This window comes from Neofelis nebulosa, chromosome 15 (genome assembly GCF_028018385.1).
Source record: "Neofelis nebulosa isolate mNeoNeb1 chromosome 15, mNeoNeb1.pri, whole genome shotgun sequence".
Taxonomy (NCBI): Eukaryota; Metazoa; Chordata; class Mammalia; order Carnivora; family Felidae; genus Neofelis; species Neofelis nebulosa.
In genome coordinates this window covers 48,963,003-48,980,565 of record NC_080796.1, presented here as the reverse complement: position 1 = coordinate 48,980,565, position 17,563 = coordinate 48,963,003, and the positions used below count along the sequence as shown (strand labels likewise).

At 57.4% G+C, this 17,563-nt stretch overlaps 1 protein-coding gene and 1 long non-coding RNA gene across 2 annotated transcripts; one reads left to right on the top strand and one right to left on the bottom strand.

The window, feature by feature from the left end:
• Positions 1–329: 329 nt before the first annotated feature.
• On the top strand, positions 330–17,549 carry ETNK2 (ethanolamine kinase 2). Its single transcript, XM_058702104.1, has 8 exons — positions 330–862; positions 2,529–2,788; positions 5,761–5,883; positions 10,612–10,754; positions 11,562–11,645; positions 14,106–14,251; positions 15,670–15,743; positions 17,270–17,549. The coding sequence occupies exons 1-8, from the start codon at positions 605–607 to the stop codon at positions 17,340–17,342; spliced, it is 1,161 nt and encodes a 386-aa protein (XP_058558087.1). The 5' UTR covers positions 330–604; the 3' UTR covers positions 17,343–17,549.
• On the bottom strand, positions 8,829–10,618 carry LOC131496491 (uncharacterized). The gene is made up of 2 exons (XR_009254498.1): positions 9,589–10,618; positions 8,829–9,465 (listed from the first exon to the last, which is right to left on the bottom strand). It is a non-coding gene; the product is annotated as an uncharacterized LOC131496491 (long non-coding RNA).
• Positions 17,550–17,563: the final 14 nt, after the last annotated feature.

Genomic DNA, 17,563 nt, shown 5'->3' with positions numbered 1-17,563 from the left:
AGGGCACAAGTGGGCGAGTCCAAGCCGACCTCTTGGCGGCAGCCGGATCTCCATCCTCCAGGCTGGAGTAGGGGCGCAGGAAGAGGCCTTCCCAGGCCCTGCCCCAGGCTGCCCAGGGGGAGCGGCCCCCGCCGAGCCGGGAGGAAGGAGGCCGGCCACCCCGCCGGCTCAGAGGCCGGAGAGCGAGCCCCCCGGCGGCGGCGGCGGGGCCCGGGACCCGGGTGGAGGGGAGGTGGGGCGGGCGGGGCGGGGCGAGCCAGGCCCCGCCTCCTGCGTCACGACCTCCCCGAGGGCGTCACCCCCCGCCCCGCGCCCCAGGTAGCGGCGGCCGCGGAGTCCGCGGCGGCCCGCGGGCCGGGGCGGGGGCGGGGCGGGGGGCGTTCCCGGGCCCCCGCCCCGCGCGGCCCGCCGCCCGTGATGATGTCACAATCGCGGCGGGCCCCGGCGTTCCCGGGTCGGCTTCGGGCGCAGATCCGAGCGGGCAGCGGGCTCCTGAGTCATGGACTTCCCTTGGCCCCTCCTCTACCACTCCCACCGCCGCGCCGGGCCCCCCCGCAGGGGCTAGCGCTCGCGCGGCGGCTCCGAGGGGGTGGGGCTGCTGGGAATGGCTGTGCCCCCTTCGGCTCCTCTGCCGTGCTCGCCCTTTTACCTGAGGCGGCAGGCGCCGTGCCCGCAGTGCTCATGGGGCATGGAGGAGAAGGCGGCGGCCGGCGCGGGCTGCCGGGAGCCGCCGGGCGCCCCGAGGGCCGCCGCCGTCCCTTGCTTCGGCATATCCGTGGACCAGGACGACATCCTCCCGGGCGCCCTGCGCCTCATCCAGGAGCTGCGGCCACATTGGAAGCCCGAGCAAGTTCGGACTAAGGTAGTCGAGCGGGCGCGGGGCCGGGCTGGGGCCCTGTCGGGGATGCGTGGACGTCTGTCCGTGCATCCTTCCGGGTGGCGCTTCCAGGGGCGCGCGGCTGCTGCGCAGGGCAGGGTTGCAATGGTGGTCCGGGCATGTATTTTGCTCCGTCTGTTCTGGTCCCTAAGCAGAGCCAGGCTCCCACCTCCCTCGGTCCCCACGCACACCCCCCCCCCCACACCCCTCCTCCCGGGGCTCGCGGGCTGCCGGAGGTCCACCTGCCCACCGTCAGCGTGCTGCGCGCGAGGGCCCCACCCCCTGTCGCCGCGCGCGGGTGCCCCTCGCTGCCCAGAGGAGCGCGCGCGGCCGGCACTGAAACCTGAGGAGGCAGGAACTTTTAAGGGACACCCCCCCACAACCCCCCCCCACCCCCACCCCACACAAACACACATCCCTGCCCCTTCTCCACCCGGCGGTGGGAGCAAAGTCTCCAGGTTCTGAGCGGTTCCTGCCGGTCCCTGGAGCCACCGTGCAGAATCTGGCTAGCCCGGAGCCCCCAGCGCCCCAGGCTCCGGCTCAGCACCCCCACACAGGGCGCCTCCCCACCCCCAGCTGGGCACATTCTCAGGGACACAGATGTGGGCAGAGCTTCCCACTGAGGAGCCTCAGGCAGACTCCCCAGCTGATCTGCATCCTCTGAAGAGTCTTCACCTGCCCACCCTCCCTCAGGCCCTCTGGGAGCTGCCTGTGGCGGGAGGAAGGCGTCCTGAGCGGGGCACCTGCAGCCAGTGCTGGAGGGGCAGGTCTTCCGGATGGGGAAAGGCCAGGATCCCAGACCAGCTGCAGAGGCGGACACCTCTTGGGGGAAGGGATGGGTGGGTAGCATTTTCAAAATAAAAGACCCACAAGCCACCAGGTACATCCCAGGTGAATTCCAGCACAGGTTGAACAGGCTACCAGCCAGTCCCTCTCCTCCCTGCGCCTCACTTTCCCCACCTAGAATTGGTTCACGTGTCCTCTAAAGCCCCATAAATTCCATGGTTCATTCCTTCTTGTCACCCTACCCCGAGAGTCTGTTCTCCCCAGCCCACGGCCTACCGTCTCTCCTGGTTTGGAGCTCAGAGGCCCCAGGGAGCTCTGACCACCAAAGCCCTGGGGTGGGTGTGGGTGCCAACTTCAGTACCTCCCGTGCCTCCGCTGCTGGATGGGGTGAGAGCAGCAGACAGCCCTCCGCCTGGCAGAGAGGCAGCCGGGTCGGAATGTACTCATCCCGAGCAGCTCCCGACCCTCCCTGGCCACATTCTGGTCCACAGGGGTTTCTTTCAGGGATGGGGGAGTAAATAGGGGGAGGGGGCTTCTACCCACCAAGGAGTGTGGGAGTTCCTCCACTGCCAAATCCCATCCACTAGAGGCAGACCCAGGAGAAGTGAGGCGGCCTGGGTTTTGTTTTTTGGTTTTGTTCTCGAACTCTTAAGTGTACCCCAAGCACCGAGGACAGAGTAAAGCATCAGGAACAGAAGGAACAATGCTGAGCTCTTGCTTGAGTGAGAGGGCTGAAGGATGGGGGCTTCTGTGCAGCTGTGCTCGGCATTCACATCATTCAAATGAGCACCTGGGCTGGGGAGCCTTGGGGCAAGCGCAGAGACCCTGCCCCATGCACCCTTGCGCTCCCCTCTCCCCCTGCTAGCGCTTCACCGATGGCATCACCAACAAGCTGGTGGCCTGCTACGTGGAGGAGGACATGGGGGACTGTGTGCTGGTCCGGGTGTACGGGGAGCGGACGGAGCTGCTGGTGGACCGGGAGAATGAGGTCAGGAACTTCCAGCTGCTGCGAGCACATGGCTGCGCCCCCAAACTCTACTGCACCTTCCAGAACGGGCTGTGCTACGAGTACATGCGGGGCATGGCCCTGGGGCCCGAGCACATCCGGGAGCCTCGGCTCTTCAGGTGAGAAGGTTGCCCCCGGGTACCCTTCATTTCTACTATTCCTCACGCCTTGGGCTTTGAAATCCTTGGCCAGCTTCCTTGGTGTGGAGGGGAGTCCGTGATTGAGTCATAAGGTCTGTGAACTTCCTGAAACTGCAAAATGTGTGCGCGTTTTTGTGCACTGCTCTGCACAGAGGGGCGGTAGCTTTGCATGGATTTTCGCTGGTGACTGCTTCTTGGGGGCGGCAAGTGAGAATTTGGTGAACCTGGGACCAAAGGACCTGGTTCCCTAAGTGCAGCAGGGCTCTGCTTCCTGACCTCATGCCTCAGCTCTCTGCCCACCCCATGTCTGACCTGGAAACATCTTGGAGCCTTGGAAATGAAATCTGAGCCAAATCCCCAGAGCGCCCAGGGTTTCCTGCCCCTCCCCTCCTGCCAGGGGCTCAAGCATGCTAGGAGAATGGGCCGTATCCAGGGTGAGCCTGGTTTAGCAGCCCGGAGAGACACCATCCCTCCCCTAGTCTGAGCTTCTACCGGGTTCCCTGACAGAGCGGGAACGCAGGTTTGGGAAGCTGCGGAGGTTTCCTTACAGAGGCTCACAAGAACCCTTGACCCCCTGGGAGCCTCTCCCATTAAATGGCTGCATGTGTAGGACCCAGGAAATGGACTTAACCTTCAAGGCCCGTGGATGCCTCTGTAGGGTCTGGAAGGGGAGAGAACCAAGGAGGAGCCCATAGTGCCTTTTCTCTCCTCTAACCATTCTGGGCGGGGATGTGAGGCAGTATCCACCTTCCTCCCCCCTGTGCCACACCCGCGTGCAGAGTGCTCAGACTACGGCAAGGTCCCAGGCAGGGTGAGGTTGACTCCTGATACTGGGGACAGCAGCACATCACAGAGGTCTGCCTGGGATCTCTGAGATGAGTCCCGTCCCACCCAAAGGGAGGGAGCCTTCCAAATACCAAGGGGGAAACAATAAAAACCCACCTAGGGACTAGACCAAGAAGTTTCTTTGCTTCCTCACCTGTTACCCAGTTAACCCCAAGTAAGCGCACCTGGCCCTATTTGCGGAGAACCCCTGGCAGGCCCTCAAGGGACGTAGAAGGGACTCTGAGATGCCTTCCCCTCCAGTGCTCACTGCCTCTGGGGCTGGTCAGGCCCTGGGATATTTACATCCTGGTGTATGTTATATCTATATGTGTACGTGTCTGTCTGTCTGTTGGTAGGGGGACATACAGACCTGCACAGTGGTCTTCTCAGGCTCCGGCTGAGCACCCGGCCTGAAGATAGGAGGTCAGAGCAGGGTGAGGGCCTGGGGAATCCTGGCCTGGCTTCTCCCACCCTATCCTCCCAGCTCTTCTTCAGTCTTGTGTCCTCACCAGATCACTCCCAGTCTCGGGCCACCTCTGTGAATCTGGTGCCGTGACTCATTCTCTCGTGGAGACAAAGATCACTGTAAGGAAGATTGAAGATGGATTTAGGTTCGGTAACAATCTTACATTTGGGAGAGAGCCAGAAATTGGGATAGGTGTAGGAGGTAGGCTCTTCCTTGATGATTTTCCAATCTTTCTAGAGTGAAGGTGGATATCTGAGGAAGAGGCAAAGAGGGAAAGGCCTTTGGGAGCCACTTCCCCATGTTCTCCTGAACCCCCACCTCCTAACCTCTGCCTGCTGGGGCTTTGCAGCATAAAAATGCTGAGTGTTGAGGTTACTCTCATTGCTTCTCCAGACAACAGCCCTATTGATATTCAAGGAAAGGCTCTGTTCAGGCTCTAGTCGGAATCTTCCTTTGGGAAGGGAAGGCTAGGGTCTCAGGTCTGTTTCCCTGCCTTGCCTAAACCCTGGCCGGCTCCCTCCTGCCCCAGGGCCTCTAGCCTCTGAAAGCACAGCCTTCATCTCTCACCCACCCGGTGGCTGCCACGCCCCCTGCCCCCTCCACCCTTTAGGAGGTGGGAGCCTTGGGGGCTTCCGGAGGAGCCCCTAGACTGCCCTGTTATCCTGTTGGGTGATGGCCTGCCCCTTCCCAGGACCTGGCAAGGGGAGGGGTGTCCCTGGAATAGCTCAGTAACAAGGTTTCAAACAGCCAATGCCTTTGTTGTCTTTCCCAGTGATTATTATTCGAGCAACAGGCAGAGGCGAAGGAAGCTTGAATGTTGGAGGCTTGGCAGCCGGGTGGGGGGTGGGGCTCCAGAAGGGAGAGCTGGCAGAGGACTGGGGGAGCCCAGCTGGGATGCAGGGCCTCAGACGCTGGGGTCCTTATCAAGGCCCTCCCTCTCTGACCGGTCAGTCTTCCATCCACCCCCACCCTCTCCCAGCAGCCTTCCCTACCGCCCCCTCCTTCTTTCCCGGGACCTTGGATAATGTCCACAGGAGAACTTGAAAATAGAACGCTGGTTTGTTTTGCGTCCTTGGCACCCGGCCGCCAGCATCAACTCCCTGCCGCAGAGGAAGGGGCTGCCCTGGGCCGGCCTGCTCCCCTCCCCACCTTGGCCAGGCTGATAAGAGGCAGCCATTTCTTCCCTGCCTGGCATCACCACCCCCTGATCCCTCGGTGCCCTGCAGTCACCTCCCCTCCCCCCCCAGGGCATGGATCAGAGTCCAAGGAGGGAGGAGGGCCACTCCCCCCATCCCCAGGTGACCCCTCTGTCCCCAGGGGTTGCTGTGGGTACGTGACCCTGGGGGGGTGGGGGGTGGGCAGGGTCATTGACCTGTGGCCAACGGCCCAGTGTTTTGCCTTCCTGCTCCCTGAAGCAGCCCCAGCTCTGGTTCTGGAAAGGGTGCTGCCGGGCCAAAGGCCTTATCTCCTTTTCATGCCTTCTGCCCAGACTTGCCTTCTGCGGGAGCAAAAGCCCCTAAAGGATCTGTGATAGTTCCATACTCGGCCCTCTGGCTAGCCCCACCATGGACCCTGGAGGCCCCCTTTCTGGTCAGGAGGGGCTGAGCTGGGATGGGCTTGCCCCATGCTGATACTGTACCCTTCCTGTTTTCTGCTGCAGGCTAATCGCCTTAGAAATGGCAAAGATTCACACCATCCACGCCAACGGCAGCCTGCCCAAGCCCACCCTCTGGCACAAGATGCACAATTATTTCACCCTCGTGAAGAACGAGATCAACCCCAGGTACAAAGAGCTGGGAGGGTTCGAGGCTGCTTCTGTCTCTGCCGCCTTAATGCAATCCCGCCTCCGTTCTTTAGGCTCCATCCGACCCCACCAGGAGGTTGAGGGGCTTCAGTCCTGACTGCTCTGTCTGTCTCCAAGCAGAGCTGAGCCGACTGACCGGATCTCAGGGACTCAGATCCCCAGCTTTATACCTAAGTGTTCATTTCTCCTTGAGTCTTCGGGTTGCGGTAGAGACCGGGGTTAGGGACTGTCTTCCCCTTTACTTAAAAGGAAACTGAGGCTCAGAGCTTTACCCAGTGTCAGGCTCATCCCAGGCAGGGTTCTGTTTCCCAGCCCAGGGCCCTTTCTACCTAAGCGGACTCCTGAGCAACCAGTAGGGAGAACCCAGCCTCTGAGAACGGGGTGAGGCTGAGTTCACGATCAGTCAGAAGAACTCAGCTCATCAGTTGACAAGCCCTTGGGACATCAAGACTCCTGCTACTTGCCCGGACGCCTCTTGTCCCCGTGTGCCTCTGGGGACCCTGCTTCCCACCTTATTCAAACTGACAGCTTGTAGTGTCCTCTCTGCTCTTTCCAAGGAAGGGGTGCTCCACTCATCCCTAACATTGCCTTTCCCCAGCTAAGACAGGGTTCCCAGACAGCAAGGGAGGCTCTCTGGCCAGCAACTTGGGAGTCCTTTTAGCTTCCAGGTACCTGGCTCCCCAACATACCCTCGAGTGCTGGAGTAGGCATGGGGAGTTGGAGAGAAGAGTGTCCCCCCTGCCCCCTCCAGGAAAGGGCAGTAGTGAGTCTCTGATCCCTCCATGTTCCCTGCTGGGTTGAACATCACTCTTGTTCTAGAGGTTCATGGGAGTAGAGTACAAAAGAGGTTTGGGGGGAAGGTATCTCCTTCCCTCCTCTAAGATGACAAGACAATAATTAACTCTATCCCGATCACGTGTCACACACACACACGCGCACACACACACGATTTTATCTGGATCCTCCCATTTAATGATTATCAAGCACTGCTTTAGGACTATTTGTTCAGGATGGCCCACGTTCAGACCTTCTATGCCAAATGTTATCTCTGGGACAAGAGTCGCCTACCCCCTTAGGACTGAAACAGCACATGGAGAGCAGGATCCTGGGGTGTCTAAGTCAACAGGACCCTCTGATCATGTAACCCACCACTTTCATCTGACAGATGGAAAAACTGAGGTCTGGAGAAGGGGATGGGGCTTGTCCAAGGTCAGTGGCAGCTCAAGGGCTAGAGTCCAGGTTGGGTGCTTGGGCATGACCCTTGCCACCTCAGCTTCCTTTGACTGTACTGTCACCGTGTAACCTTCAGGGGTGACCTTGTTGGGAGCAGGGTGGTCCCTGGAGAAGAACTGACCAACTACCTTTGCTCTTGTCGTACCTTCGACCTTGGGCAAATCAAGTTGTTTAACTTCTCAGAGCCTCTTTTGGGGACGGTGCCTGCCCTAAACTGCCTGACCTATCCCACATGGGTAGTACTGAGCAGTGACCTGGACAAGACAGAGCTCTTGAGCTCCAGTCACAGGGTAATAACCCAGGTTTAGTCCTGCATTTCCCAAACGCTGACTGGGATTTTAAAACAACGAAAACCATGGCTGTGACATTGGCCCTGCCCTCAAGGAGCTTAGGAACCTTAGGAAGGAGCAAGGGTGCATAGGACCTGCCTGTGCATAGCTACCAAAGAAGGCCGGGTGTATGATGCATGCGGGGGTGGGAGAACCGGGGCAAGTTTTCTCGGCAGAGGTAGCGAGCAGAGCTGGGAAGGGAGGTCACTCGGGCTGGAGGAGATGGAGAAATATGCTTGGCTCATGGGTGACGAGTGGCTGAGGGTGGTTGGAGCAGGCCTTCAGGAGGGATCGGGAAGGGCTACGGGAGGCGGGGCTGCAGAGGTGGGTTGGAGCTAGACTGGAAGGGCCCTTCCATGCCAGGTTCAGGAGCCAGGATATCATTTAGCAGCGGGAAGTCATTGAGCCAGGGACCACGACTGTGGTTTAGGAAGAAAGCCCTCCTGCGTTGTAAAGGACAGCATCAGGTGGGATTTGGGGAAGCGGGGATAGGGACTTGAGGGGGGCGGCCAGCTCGGGGAGTGTTGAAACTGAATGGGCAAGATCTGGAACTAGGGCTCCCCACGTTTGAGCATAGCATTCCCCTGGGCGCTGGCTAAGCGCAGGTTCCTGGCCTTGGCTGACCTTGGTGATTGGCTGGGAGGTCTTGCGTTAGACCCTAGAATTCTGCCTTTGCCAGGTTCCTCGGGTGATTCTGAGGCAGGGGACCAAGGAACCACATTTTTAGGAACATTGCCCTGGGGCAGCTTCATGGTGGGGAGGGGGGATGGAAAATGGGGGGTGAGTCAGAGACTTGGAATAGATTTGGTAGCCTTGGTATTTGGTTGGGCATAGAGGTGTCTGGGGTGGCTGGGACAACGGGGGCGGCAGTCATTGCTTTGGGGGCATCAGGAGGAGATTTGGATGGGCTGAGTGCTATCAGGGCAGAGGTGATGGGCCAGGAAGCTCCAGCATATAGCCTACTGTGGGTACGTTTCCCCCCCCGGATCCTGAAAGCTGAGGACACTTGGCAGGGAGCAGTTTTTTCATCAGGAGGAACCCCCAGGCTTCCCTGGGGGCCCTGCAGCCCCTGCGTCCCCCTCCTGCTGCCTCTAGGGGACAGTCTGCCTGAGGTGTGGTTTCTGTGATGCGCTGGTCGTTACTATTCTGCCAACCACACAGCCTTGAGAGAGTCTAGTGGTGTCCGGGCTGAAGGTAGCAAAGCTAGCGGACTTTCAAGTTCTCAGGGGAGGGAAGCGGGGTGGCCAAGGGAGGCTGCCCAGGGAGATAGGAGGCCTGGATTGTTCCCACAGTAACCATCTGCGTGGCCTTGGGGTGGGTAAGGTGGGGGTCAGGCAGAGGTCAGAGCCTGGGCAGCAGGTATCTTAGATGTCAAAGATGTTTTTCAGGCTGAGACCTGGCCAAACCAAAGAAAGCCTCCTAATTCTTATCTTTAGATGGTCTTGGACCAAGGGAAAAAAATCTTAAACGGTATCTTCTTAAGGAGAGCCAAGATTGAAACGCATCTTATGCAGACCAGTCAACACAGATAAACTCCAGTGAGGATAATGGAAGGAAGGCCTCCCCCAGATCACCCCCATTAACAGATTCTTCCGGCCTTTGCCGGGCCTTTGCAGAGCCTCTGACAGGGGCACCGAGGCCCTCACGGTTAGGAGGTTCGACTTGACTTTGGATCCATGGACAGGCTGGGGATTGCCTCTCTTAGGTGAGGAGGAAGAGGGTTCAGCTGTGCAAGAGACTTCTGGAAGCTGGAGAGCCTCTGTCTTTCCATGAGCCTCAGTTTCCCCATAGAGTTGGCCTAGAGGCCTTAAGATCCTCTTTAGTTTTGACCTTCTTGAAGCCTGCCGTTTGTCCTTCTCCATGGGGACAGGGGGATGCCTGCTAAACGCTCTTTGCCATGTTTCAGCCTCTGGACCGGGTGAGGGAGTGACGGGGCCTCCTTTGGGAGGATCGGGAGGACGTATCCCATTCTCCTCCTCCTGCACATATTCTGGCCGCTCTGGATAAGAAAGCAAACAGGAGATACATGGAGATAGAACCCCAGCCTCTTCTCTTCCACCCACTGGTGGTTCTGGGGTTTCAAGGGCTGTGCTAACTATTTGGTTTTTCAGTGTGCACAGACCTGTGTGCTTCCTGGGGACCAAAGTTCAGAGCATCCCAGCACAGTGCGACCTCACCAGTGAGGGCATGGCCTCTGTTACCAGCCCTGATCGACCCATTCGTTCACTTCTCCACGCGTGTTTCCTTCCGCAGTGGTGCGTCATGTGCTGCGGGTGGGGGCAGGGCACAGAGGAGGGGTGACCTCCATCATCTCTGTTCCCGCCCTCAAGTTGCCCACGAATGCACAGTCTGGCCTGGGTCGAGGAAACACACGCTCGTACTTCAAGGCGGAAGGGACGAGTCACTGGGGAGCTACAGAGCGAGTGCTGGGTTGAAAGGCCCTAATGTTCCCTTGGTCTTAGAGGAGTGAGCCCAAGACGCAGTTCGTTTGCTTTCTTAAGTGGGCCTGAGTGGTCTCTCTCTGAGCTGAGTAGCTAGGCTTTATGAGCTCTCTGGTCCTTTCCCCCTGTGACACCAGCCACTGGAGAGGGAGGGGGACATACCAGGGCACACCTCTGCCTCCTCTAATGCCAGTGGGCCAGCCTCTCCACAGGGCCCTGTGACGCCTCCACAGACCATCTAGTTTTAGGGAGCTACACCTTCCTCTAGGAATCTTCTAGCACGCTAAGACAGGCCTGTTTGCAGCTCTCCCCTCTGCCCTTGTTGTCTTAGTCTGGAATCATTGAATGTGGACGCTCATTCTCCCCTCCTGTCCTCTCTCTCTGCCTCCTTCCTTACCTTCCTATCCCTTCCACAAAGTAGCAGGGATGCCGTGGGCTCAGGCACATTTATGCTTTGCGAAATGTTCTTATGCCCATGTTTTAATAAGCTTCTTAGGGTAACTACAGGAAGTCAGGAGATCAGGAAGCCCTAGTGCCATTTTACAGATGACAAAAGTGAGGGTCTGAAGGGTGAGCCATTTGTCCAGGGCCCCTCTGCGGTAAATGGTAGTGATAAGGCCAGAGCTCAGGGCTCTTGAGGCCAAGTACCTACCTGTCTCCTATCAGCCCTCCCCTCACCGGCCACCTTTCTTACCACTGCCCAGCCTTTCTGCAGATGTCCCCACGGTGGAGGTGTTGGAACGGGAGCTGGCCTGGCTGAAGGAGCACCTGTCCCAGTTGGATTCCCCTGTGGTGTTTTGTCACAATGACCTGCTCTGCAAGAACATCATCTATGACAGCACCAAAGGTACAGTTCTCTGGGTCTGTTAGGACAGCAGCAGGGCTCAGGCTGATCGATCAGCCGCCTTCGAGGTTCTGTTCCTCAGACTGGCACTTGGACAAGCAAAAGGAGACCTTCTAGTTTAGATCTCAAGGTGATCTAAGAAAAGGGGGCGCCTGGATGGCTCTGTCGGTTAAGCATCTGACTTCGGCTCAGGTCATTGTCTTGTGGTTCGTGGGTTTGAGCCCCGCATCGGGCTCTCTGCTGTTAGCGAAGAGCCCACTTGGGATCCTCTGTCCCCGCCTCTCTCTGCCCCTCCCCCACTCGTGCTCTTTCTCCCTCAAAAATAAGGAAAACAAGAAATTTCCTCTTAGAAACCTCTGCCAAAAAAGAACTCAAAATCCTGGTTTGCAGAGGTCCTCGGTGTTAGGACACCTAAGCTATTCCTTCTGACCACATTTTGGGGTTCCAAGGACCTCTTGGATGGCCCAAACCTTCATGGAGCCAGAACTTTCCTGTGTTCCTAATGAGAGCTCCACCCCTAGGAAGTACTTACCTTTATTTCTGGCCCTTAGCCATGCTGAGGACAGATGCCTTTAGATGAGCAGAGCGTGAGGGTCCCCCTGTGTGAGAGGGACAGCCAGAGGTAGGGGGAGGGCAGATGGACAAAGAAACAGCTTAGAAGATTACCGCCGAGGAGGGCGTGTTAGGCCGGGTTGCTGCAGAGGCCAGCGAGAGTCAGTGGGTGCATTCCAGAGGCCCGTGGAAACGTGCCCTGGCCCTGTTTCCCTGTCTCCTGGGACCAACTTTTATTGCCTCTCTTCTACCTTGTAGGCCATGTACGGTTCATTGACTATGAATACGCCGGCTACAACTACCAAGCTTTTGACATTGGCAACCATTTCAATGAGTTTGCAGGTAAGAAGGGTATTAATTACCATTTGGTCTTTGTCCAAGTTGCCTTCCTTATGAAGGAAGGCCAGGTCCAGGGTGAGCATGAGAGGGGGGTTTGTGTACTTGCTGGGTGGAGGCTTAACAGCCCCTGTCCTCCCAAATCTCACAACCCATCTGGGGGAGGCACAGCCTGCCTGGAGGGAGCTCCAGATCTCATGGTGGGGGCCGGACCACATACACAGAGCAGACCCCTGCTAGCCCATATGGCAGTTTGGTACAAATCAGGAAAATGTGCCCTCTGTGGGATCCCTGAGGAGACTCGGCTTGGCGTGTGAATTAGAAAAAAACCCCGGGGCACGTTGCTGGCTCGGTCAGTGGAGCGCGTGGCTCTGGATTTCGGGGTTGTGAGTTTGAGCCCCACATTGGGTGTAGAGGATTACTTAAAAAATTTTTTTTAATCTTAAAAAAAAAAAACCAAAACAAACAACTCCTTCCTCTGGGCAGACACAGCCCATGCCAGCTGGGCCAGCACAGGACAACCATAGTCTCTGCTTGCCTCCCTGCCCAAGCTCCCTGTTGCACAATTGTGAATAAGGATCCCACTTGTGGATAAGGAACAGAATAAGCTAGTGGCCTGATGAGAATAATCTAGGTGGAACTAGTTAAAAGTATACACTCTGCCACTTGACTGTCCAAGTTCAAATCCTAGCTTTGTTGCTTGCCCGCTGTGTGGTCCTTGGGCAGGTTACTTACCTTCTCTGTGCCTCCGTAAGGTGGAGATATTATTAGTACCTACTTCGTAGCATCAGCGTGAGATACACACACGAATGTAGCACATGCTAAGCATCATATTGGCATCGGCTGCTGATGTCAGGCAGGGAGGCCTTCCGGCCGCAAAGGGAGACCAGCGCAGGAATGGAGGACGGGGGCGGGGGGTGTTTCGTAGGGGTAGCCGATTGTTCAGTAAAGGCACAGTGTGTACAATCGCATCATTTGTGTAAAGGGAGCGGGGTAGGTTTTGCCAGCTTGAGGGCTTAATGGTTAAACAGTTTGGGGCTAAAGAGGCAACTCGTGGATGGAGCTTGGGCCCTGGGGCTGGAGGGACATCACCAGGCTGCCAGTGTGGGATGCATGGTGTGCTCAGCCCCTGTGGCTTAGGACAGGTGAGGCACACCCAGGCCAGCTATCAAGCTGCCACCTGGCCCAGCCTCAGCCACTCCCGGGCCCAATCCTGGCCAACCGTGTCCCTTCAATAACCTCAGGTGACCAGGTCTGTCAAGCCCTGATTGCACCTGAGGCTGTGACTCCCTGGGGCGGCCACCAGCTGCATCTGGGAACCCAAGGGACCAGGGGGCCTCAGCTGGGCAGAGCAGCTATGCTGTGGGGTGTGGCACAGAGCAGAGGCTGGCACCAGCAGGGCCCTGGGCCTGTGAGTGTTCGGCTGCCAGACCCACTGGCCTTTCCAGAAGGGCGATCTCTTAAGCATTTTAAGCCCTCCTCACCCACCACACAGAGCAAAGTCCAGCTGGAATTTCTCCGAAGGGACAGATTGCATCCTGCTCCCAAGTTGAGAATGAAGGAGGCAGATCCTAGCATGGGGGAAGGAGGAGGGCGGGGAAGGAGACTGGGAGCCAGGCGGGGAGCTCCTGGGCTCTTGGGAGCAGGGAGACCCAGTACTGAAAGTAGGAGAGAAGAGTTGCAACCCCGAATTCACCTCTAACCGGCTCTGTGACCCGGCGCAGGTTTCTTCTCTCTGGGCCTTAGTTTCTACAACTGTGCAAGGAGCTTCTTTTCCAGCCATACTCTCGGGGCCCCAGAGGCTTTGTTTCTCCAGGAATAGGAGAGAAGCTTGGGAAAGACAAGAAGGAAAGGAGAGGGAGGAAGAGACCATGGGGAAGGTGGCCCGGGCCTGGTCCTGTCTTAAACGAACCGCCGCTTTCTGTCCCAGCTCTGAAGCCAAGGCCTCTGCCACCGTGCCCAGGATATGGCTGGTGCGGATCGGGCTGGCAGCTTGAGGCCTCAAGGGCAGGACCGGAAGGAATCGAAGCCATCTGGTTCCAAGCCCGGATGCATTTCCGAATCCTCTGGAGAATTGGGGGGGGGGGGGGGGGGGGGGGGTAGAGATGCCTGGGAATCTGTTTCTACCAAGCTCTCTAGGTGATGTTTTTAGGTGGCCGGCTCAGCACTGGTGTAGGAAGCAGCGTCTGAGATGCCCAAAAGGAAGGGGCCTAGGCTGTCTTGGGTGGGGATGGGGGGGGGGGGGTGTTCCCCGGCCCACCCAAGACGGTGTCTCTGTGCTTTCCTCCAGCCCACGGAAAGCTGCACACATTAGCCAAGTTCGGTGGTCGAGAGGCCGTCTTCCTGGGCACAGCCCCTCGGGGCAAAGCACATGGAGGTGCTGAGGGGAGCAGGGAGCATCTGAGCTGGAGGACCCCCCAGGTGGGCCCATCCCCCAGCAACCGCCTGCGGCCCCTTCCCCATCAGGTGTGAATGAGGTCGATTACTGCCGGTACCCTGGGCGGGACACCCAGCTGCAGTGGCTGAGCTACTACCTACAGGCTCAAAAGGGGATGGCCGTGACCCCCAGGGAGGTGGAGAGGCTCTATGTGCAAGTCAACAAGTTTGCCCTGGTGAGTGCCTGAGCCCGGAAGAGGGCAGGGGAGGGAGGGGCCCACTCTCGGTTCCCACCCTGTCACAGCCTGTGGCGGAGGAGGCAGAGCCGGGGGTTCGGTGTGAGGTCCTGGGGCCCCAGCATATGATCCTGAACCCCACCTAGACGCCCTCTCGGGCATCCCCATCTTACCGAGATGCCCTGTCCCCTGCTTTTCCCTACCCCATCAGGTCTTTCTCTTCTTCCTAAGGAAAGACTTCCAAGAAAGATCCCAGCTTCCTATTTCAGCAGTTCTCTCTTTTGGAGAAGTAGTTCTCTCTAGCCTTTCATGCTGCAGTGAAATGCTTGTTTTTTGTTTTTTTTTTCTTTGCCTTTGGAGAAGATAAAGAATGTCAGTTCTAATCCTCCTTGTGAACTACCTCTGCTGACTCAGAACTCTGTGTAAGCCTCTCCCATCAGGCTCTTCCTGCTCACACGGTACTGAGCTGATGTTGAGTGGCATTTATCCAGGGTACCGGGTCTCCGTGGCGTGTGTCCAAGGGATTGCCAGCTAGGCTTAGTAACGCCAGCCATTGCATAAGCAAGAAGACAAGCCCGCTGCTCCGGGTTTCCTAATACTTCAGTGGAGCTTAAGTAGAATCTTACCTGTCATTTTGGATTGCCTCCTGTTTCCCTCGTTGGCACAAAACTGATTCTCCATCAGGTTCTTCCTCTGAACTCTTCCACTTAGGCCTTTCTCTTGCTACCATTTTTTAGTAATCATTTGTACTTGGTAATTAGTCTGTACCCATGGAAGGTCCTGCAAAGCGGAGGGAGGGGCTATATAGCCAACCCCAGAGGACATGGGGTGGCCTGGGATAGTAATGTCACTGCTGTGGCCTGGCCCCGAGGGTGCTTCTGGCCCTGGGGAGAGCAGTCGAATGCTTAGTCAAAGCCCAGACACAGGACTTGCTGCTCACACATCACTCCTTTTCCAGCCCAACCCACCTCCTGACAGAAGAGGGAAAGGGGTGAAGGACCGTTAAGGGGGTCTTTCCTGATGATCACGGGACTGGGCCTGTGATCTGGTGCAGGGGTTCATTTCATCCTGGATACCTTGGCCTTGAAGACCCCGGGAGACTCCCCCGGGCAGGGAAGAAGCCAAGGGTGGCGTTGTCCAGGCTGGGGGACAAGCGAGGGCCCTGGAAGCACCACCCTGCCGACCCCTTCCTGGGGCGGTAGAATCGACTCCACCTTTTTCCCAAGGGTGCGAAGCCCCCAAATGCCGTCCAGTGACCTGACCTCCAAGATTTTCCCCTGACCTGTGCTGGGGAGACCCCGTCATGTCTCCGCCAGCAGCCTACTTCCGTGTCTTCCAGAGTGACTTTCCTCTAGCTGCGTGGGGTCCGTTACAGCAGTGGGTGATTGCCCTGCTGACTGACTCTGGTCTGTTTCCAGGCGTCTCACTTCTTCTGGGCACTCTGGGCCCTCATCCAGAACCAGTTCTCCACCATCGACTTTGATTTCCTCAGGTGAGTGCAGGGGCCAAGTTGGGGCAGCAGAGAGTGGGGGGAAAGGAAAAGCTTGAGCCGAGGGCGTGGGGGCAGAGAACAGGCCAGAGAGCATCCAAAGTCCCGTCCTCCGGTCTGCTAACTTGCTCCCATTCCAGCCAGCCCGTAGCCGGTGAGGTCACCACTCTGGGGGAAACACGTGAGCCGAGAGTACCACTCTGAAAGTGGAAGTTCTCGAACCCTCCCCTCGTGCCTGGTAGGAGACTGCTTTTCCTACTACATCCTACGACCTCTTTTACTGCCCCTGCTCTCCTGCCAGCACTCGTAGCCACGGGGCCTGGTGGTGAATGGAACTGTCCATTCCGTAGCAGAGGAGACAGAGTTCCAGAGAGTGGAGGTGGCTCAGTGAGGTCACTCAGGGTTTAGCGCTTACTGTGTGGGCTGTCAGACCTCCTTCCGTGATGTATTGGGGTCTGTACTGAAACCATACTTGGATGTTGACCGCTGGCTCCACCGTGTAAGGACCGGGAGTCCTTTTTGTCCTCCATTCTGGTCCAGTCTTCTTGCCCTTTCCTCCCCCCACCTGGCTTCACAGTGTGCACAACAATTAGAGAAATGCAAAGCACAGCCACCGTGAGCTGTCACCTCACGCCCGTCAGGACAGCTGCTCACAAACAGTGTTGGTGAGAACGCAGAAAATTGGAACCCTTGGGCACTTCGGGGGGGGGGGGGGGAACGTAAAACCGTGCAGCTGCTGGAGAAAACCATGCTGTGCTTCCTTAAAACGTTAAAAATAGAGTTCCTGTGCAATCCAGCGTTCTCACCGCTGGGTACGTGGCCAGAATGGAAAGCAGGGTGTCAAAGAGATACCTGCACGCCCATGTCGATAGCATTATTCACAACAGCCAGGAGGCAGCCGTGGATGGCTGAGTAGATAAGCAAAATGTGGTATGCACCGACGATGGAATATTGCTCAGCCTTTTAAAGACAGGAAATCATGTCACGTGCTACAACGTATGACCTTTGAGGACATGGTACTAAGTGAAACAAGCCAGTCCCCAAAAGATCGATACCGTAGGATTCCACTTTCACGAAATAACTAAATTAGGGGGCGTTCAGTCTCTAGAGCCTGTGACTCTTGATCTCAGCGTTGTGTGTTCGAGCCCCACCTGTGCGGTGGAGTTTGCTTGAAATTTAAAAAAGAAACCGAGTGGAGGGGTGGTTGCCAGGGGCTGGGAGGAGGGGGATGTGGGAAGTTGCTGCTTCATGGGTACAGAGTTTCAGTTTTGCAAAACGAGAAAGTCCCAGAGATCTGTTGCATAACGATATAAATGTACTTAACACTGCTGAACTCTTAAAAAAAAAAAATTGGGGAAGAGCAGCTCCAGTCTGATCTAAGAAGAAAAATAAAATAGTTGAAGTAAAAAACCCCAAAACATCCGTCTGCCCTGGGGTTGAGCTGGTGAGACTTCCTTGTGGTGTGAGCGCCCCCAGTGGGGCCCAGTGGCTTTTCTTCTCACTGCAGGCTCCCTCTGGTCTCCTGGCAGGTACGCAGTGATCCGATTCCACCAGTACTTCAAGGTGAAGCCCCAGGTGTCAGCCTTGGAGATGCCAAAGTGACCAGCTTCCCCATCTGTCCCCTACCCATGCCTGGCAGGACCTGTGCTCCAGGGTTCACGCCCTCGGACAAGGTGGGAGAGGGGACAGGTGGGTGTCCAGGGCGAAGGCTCCGCCCCTGCCCCCAGTGGAAGCTGCTGGAGACCACATTCTTTTGTTGGGAGGGGCTGAGACGCCCCGGCTCTGGGGGGTCCCCTTCACCTTGCCAGATTGGGGGGTGGTGG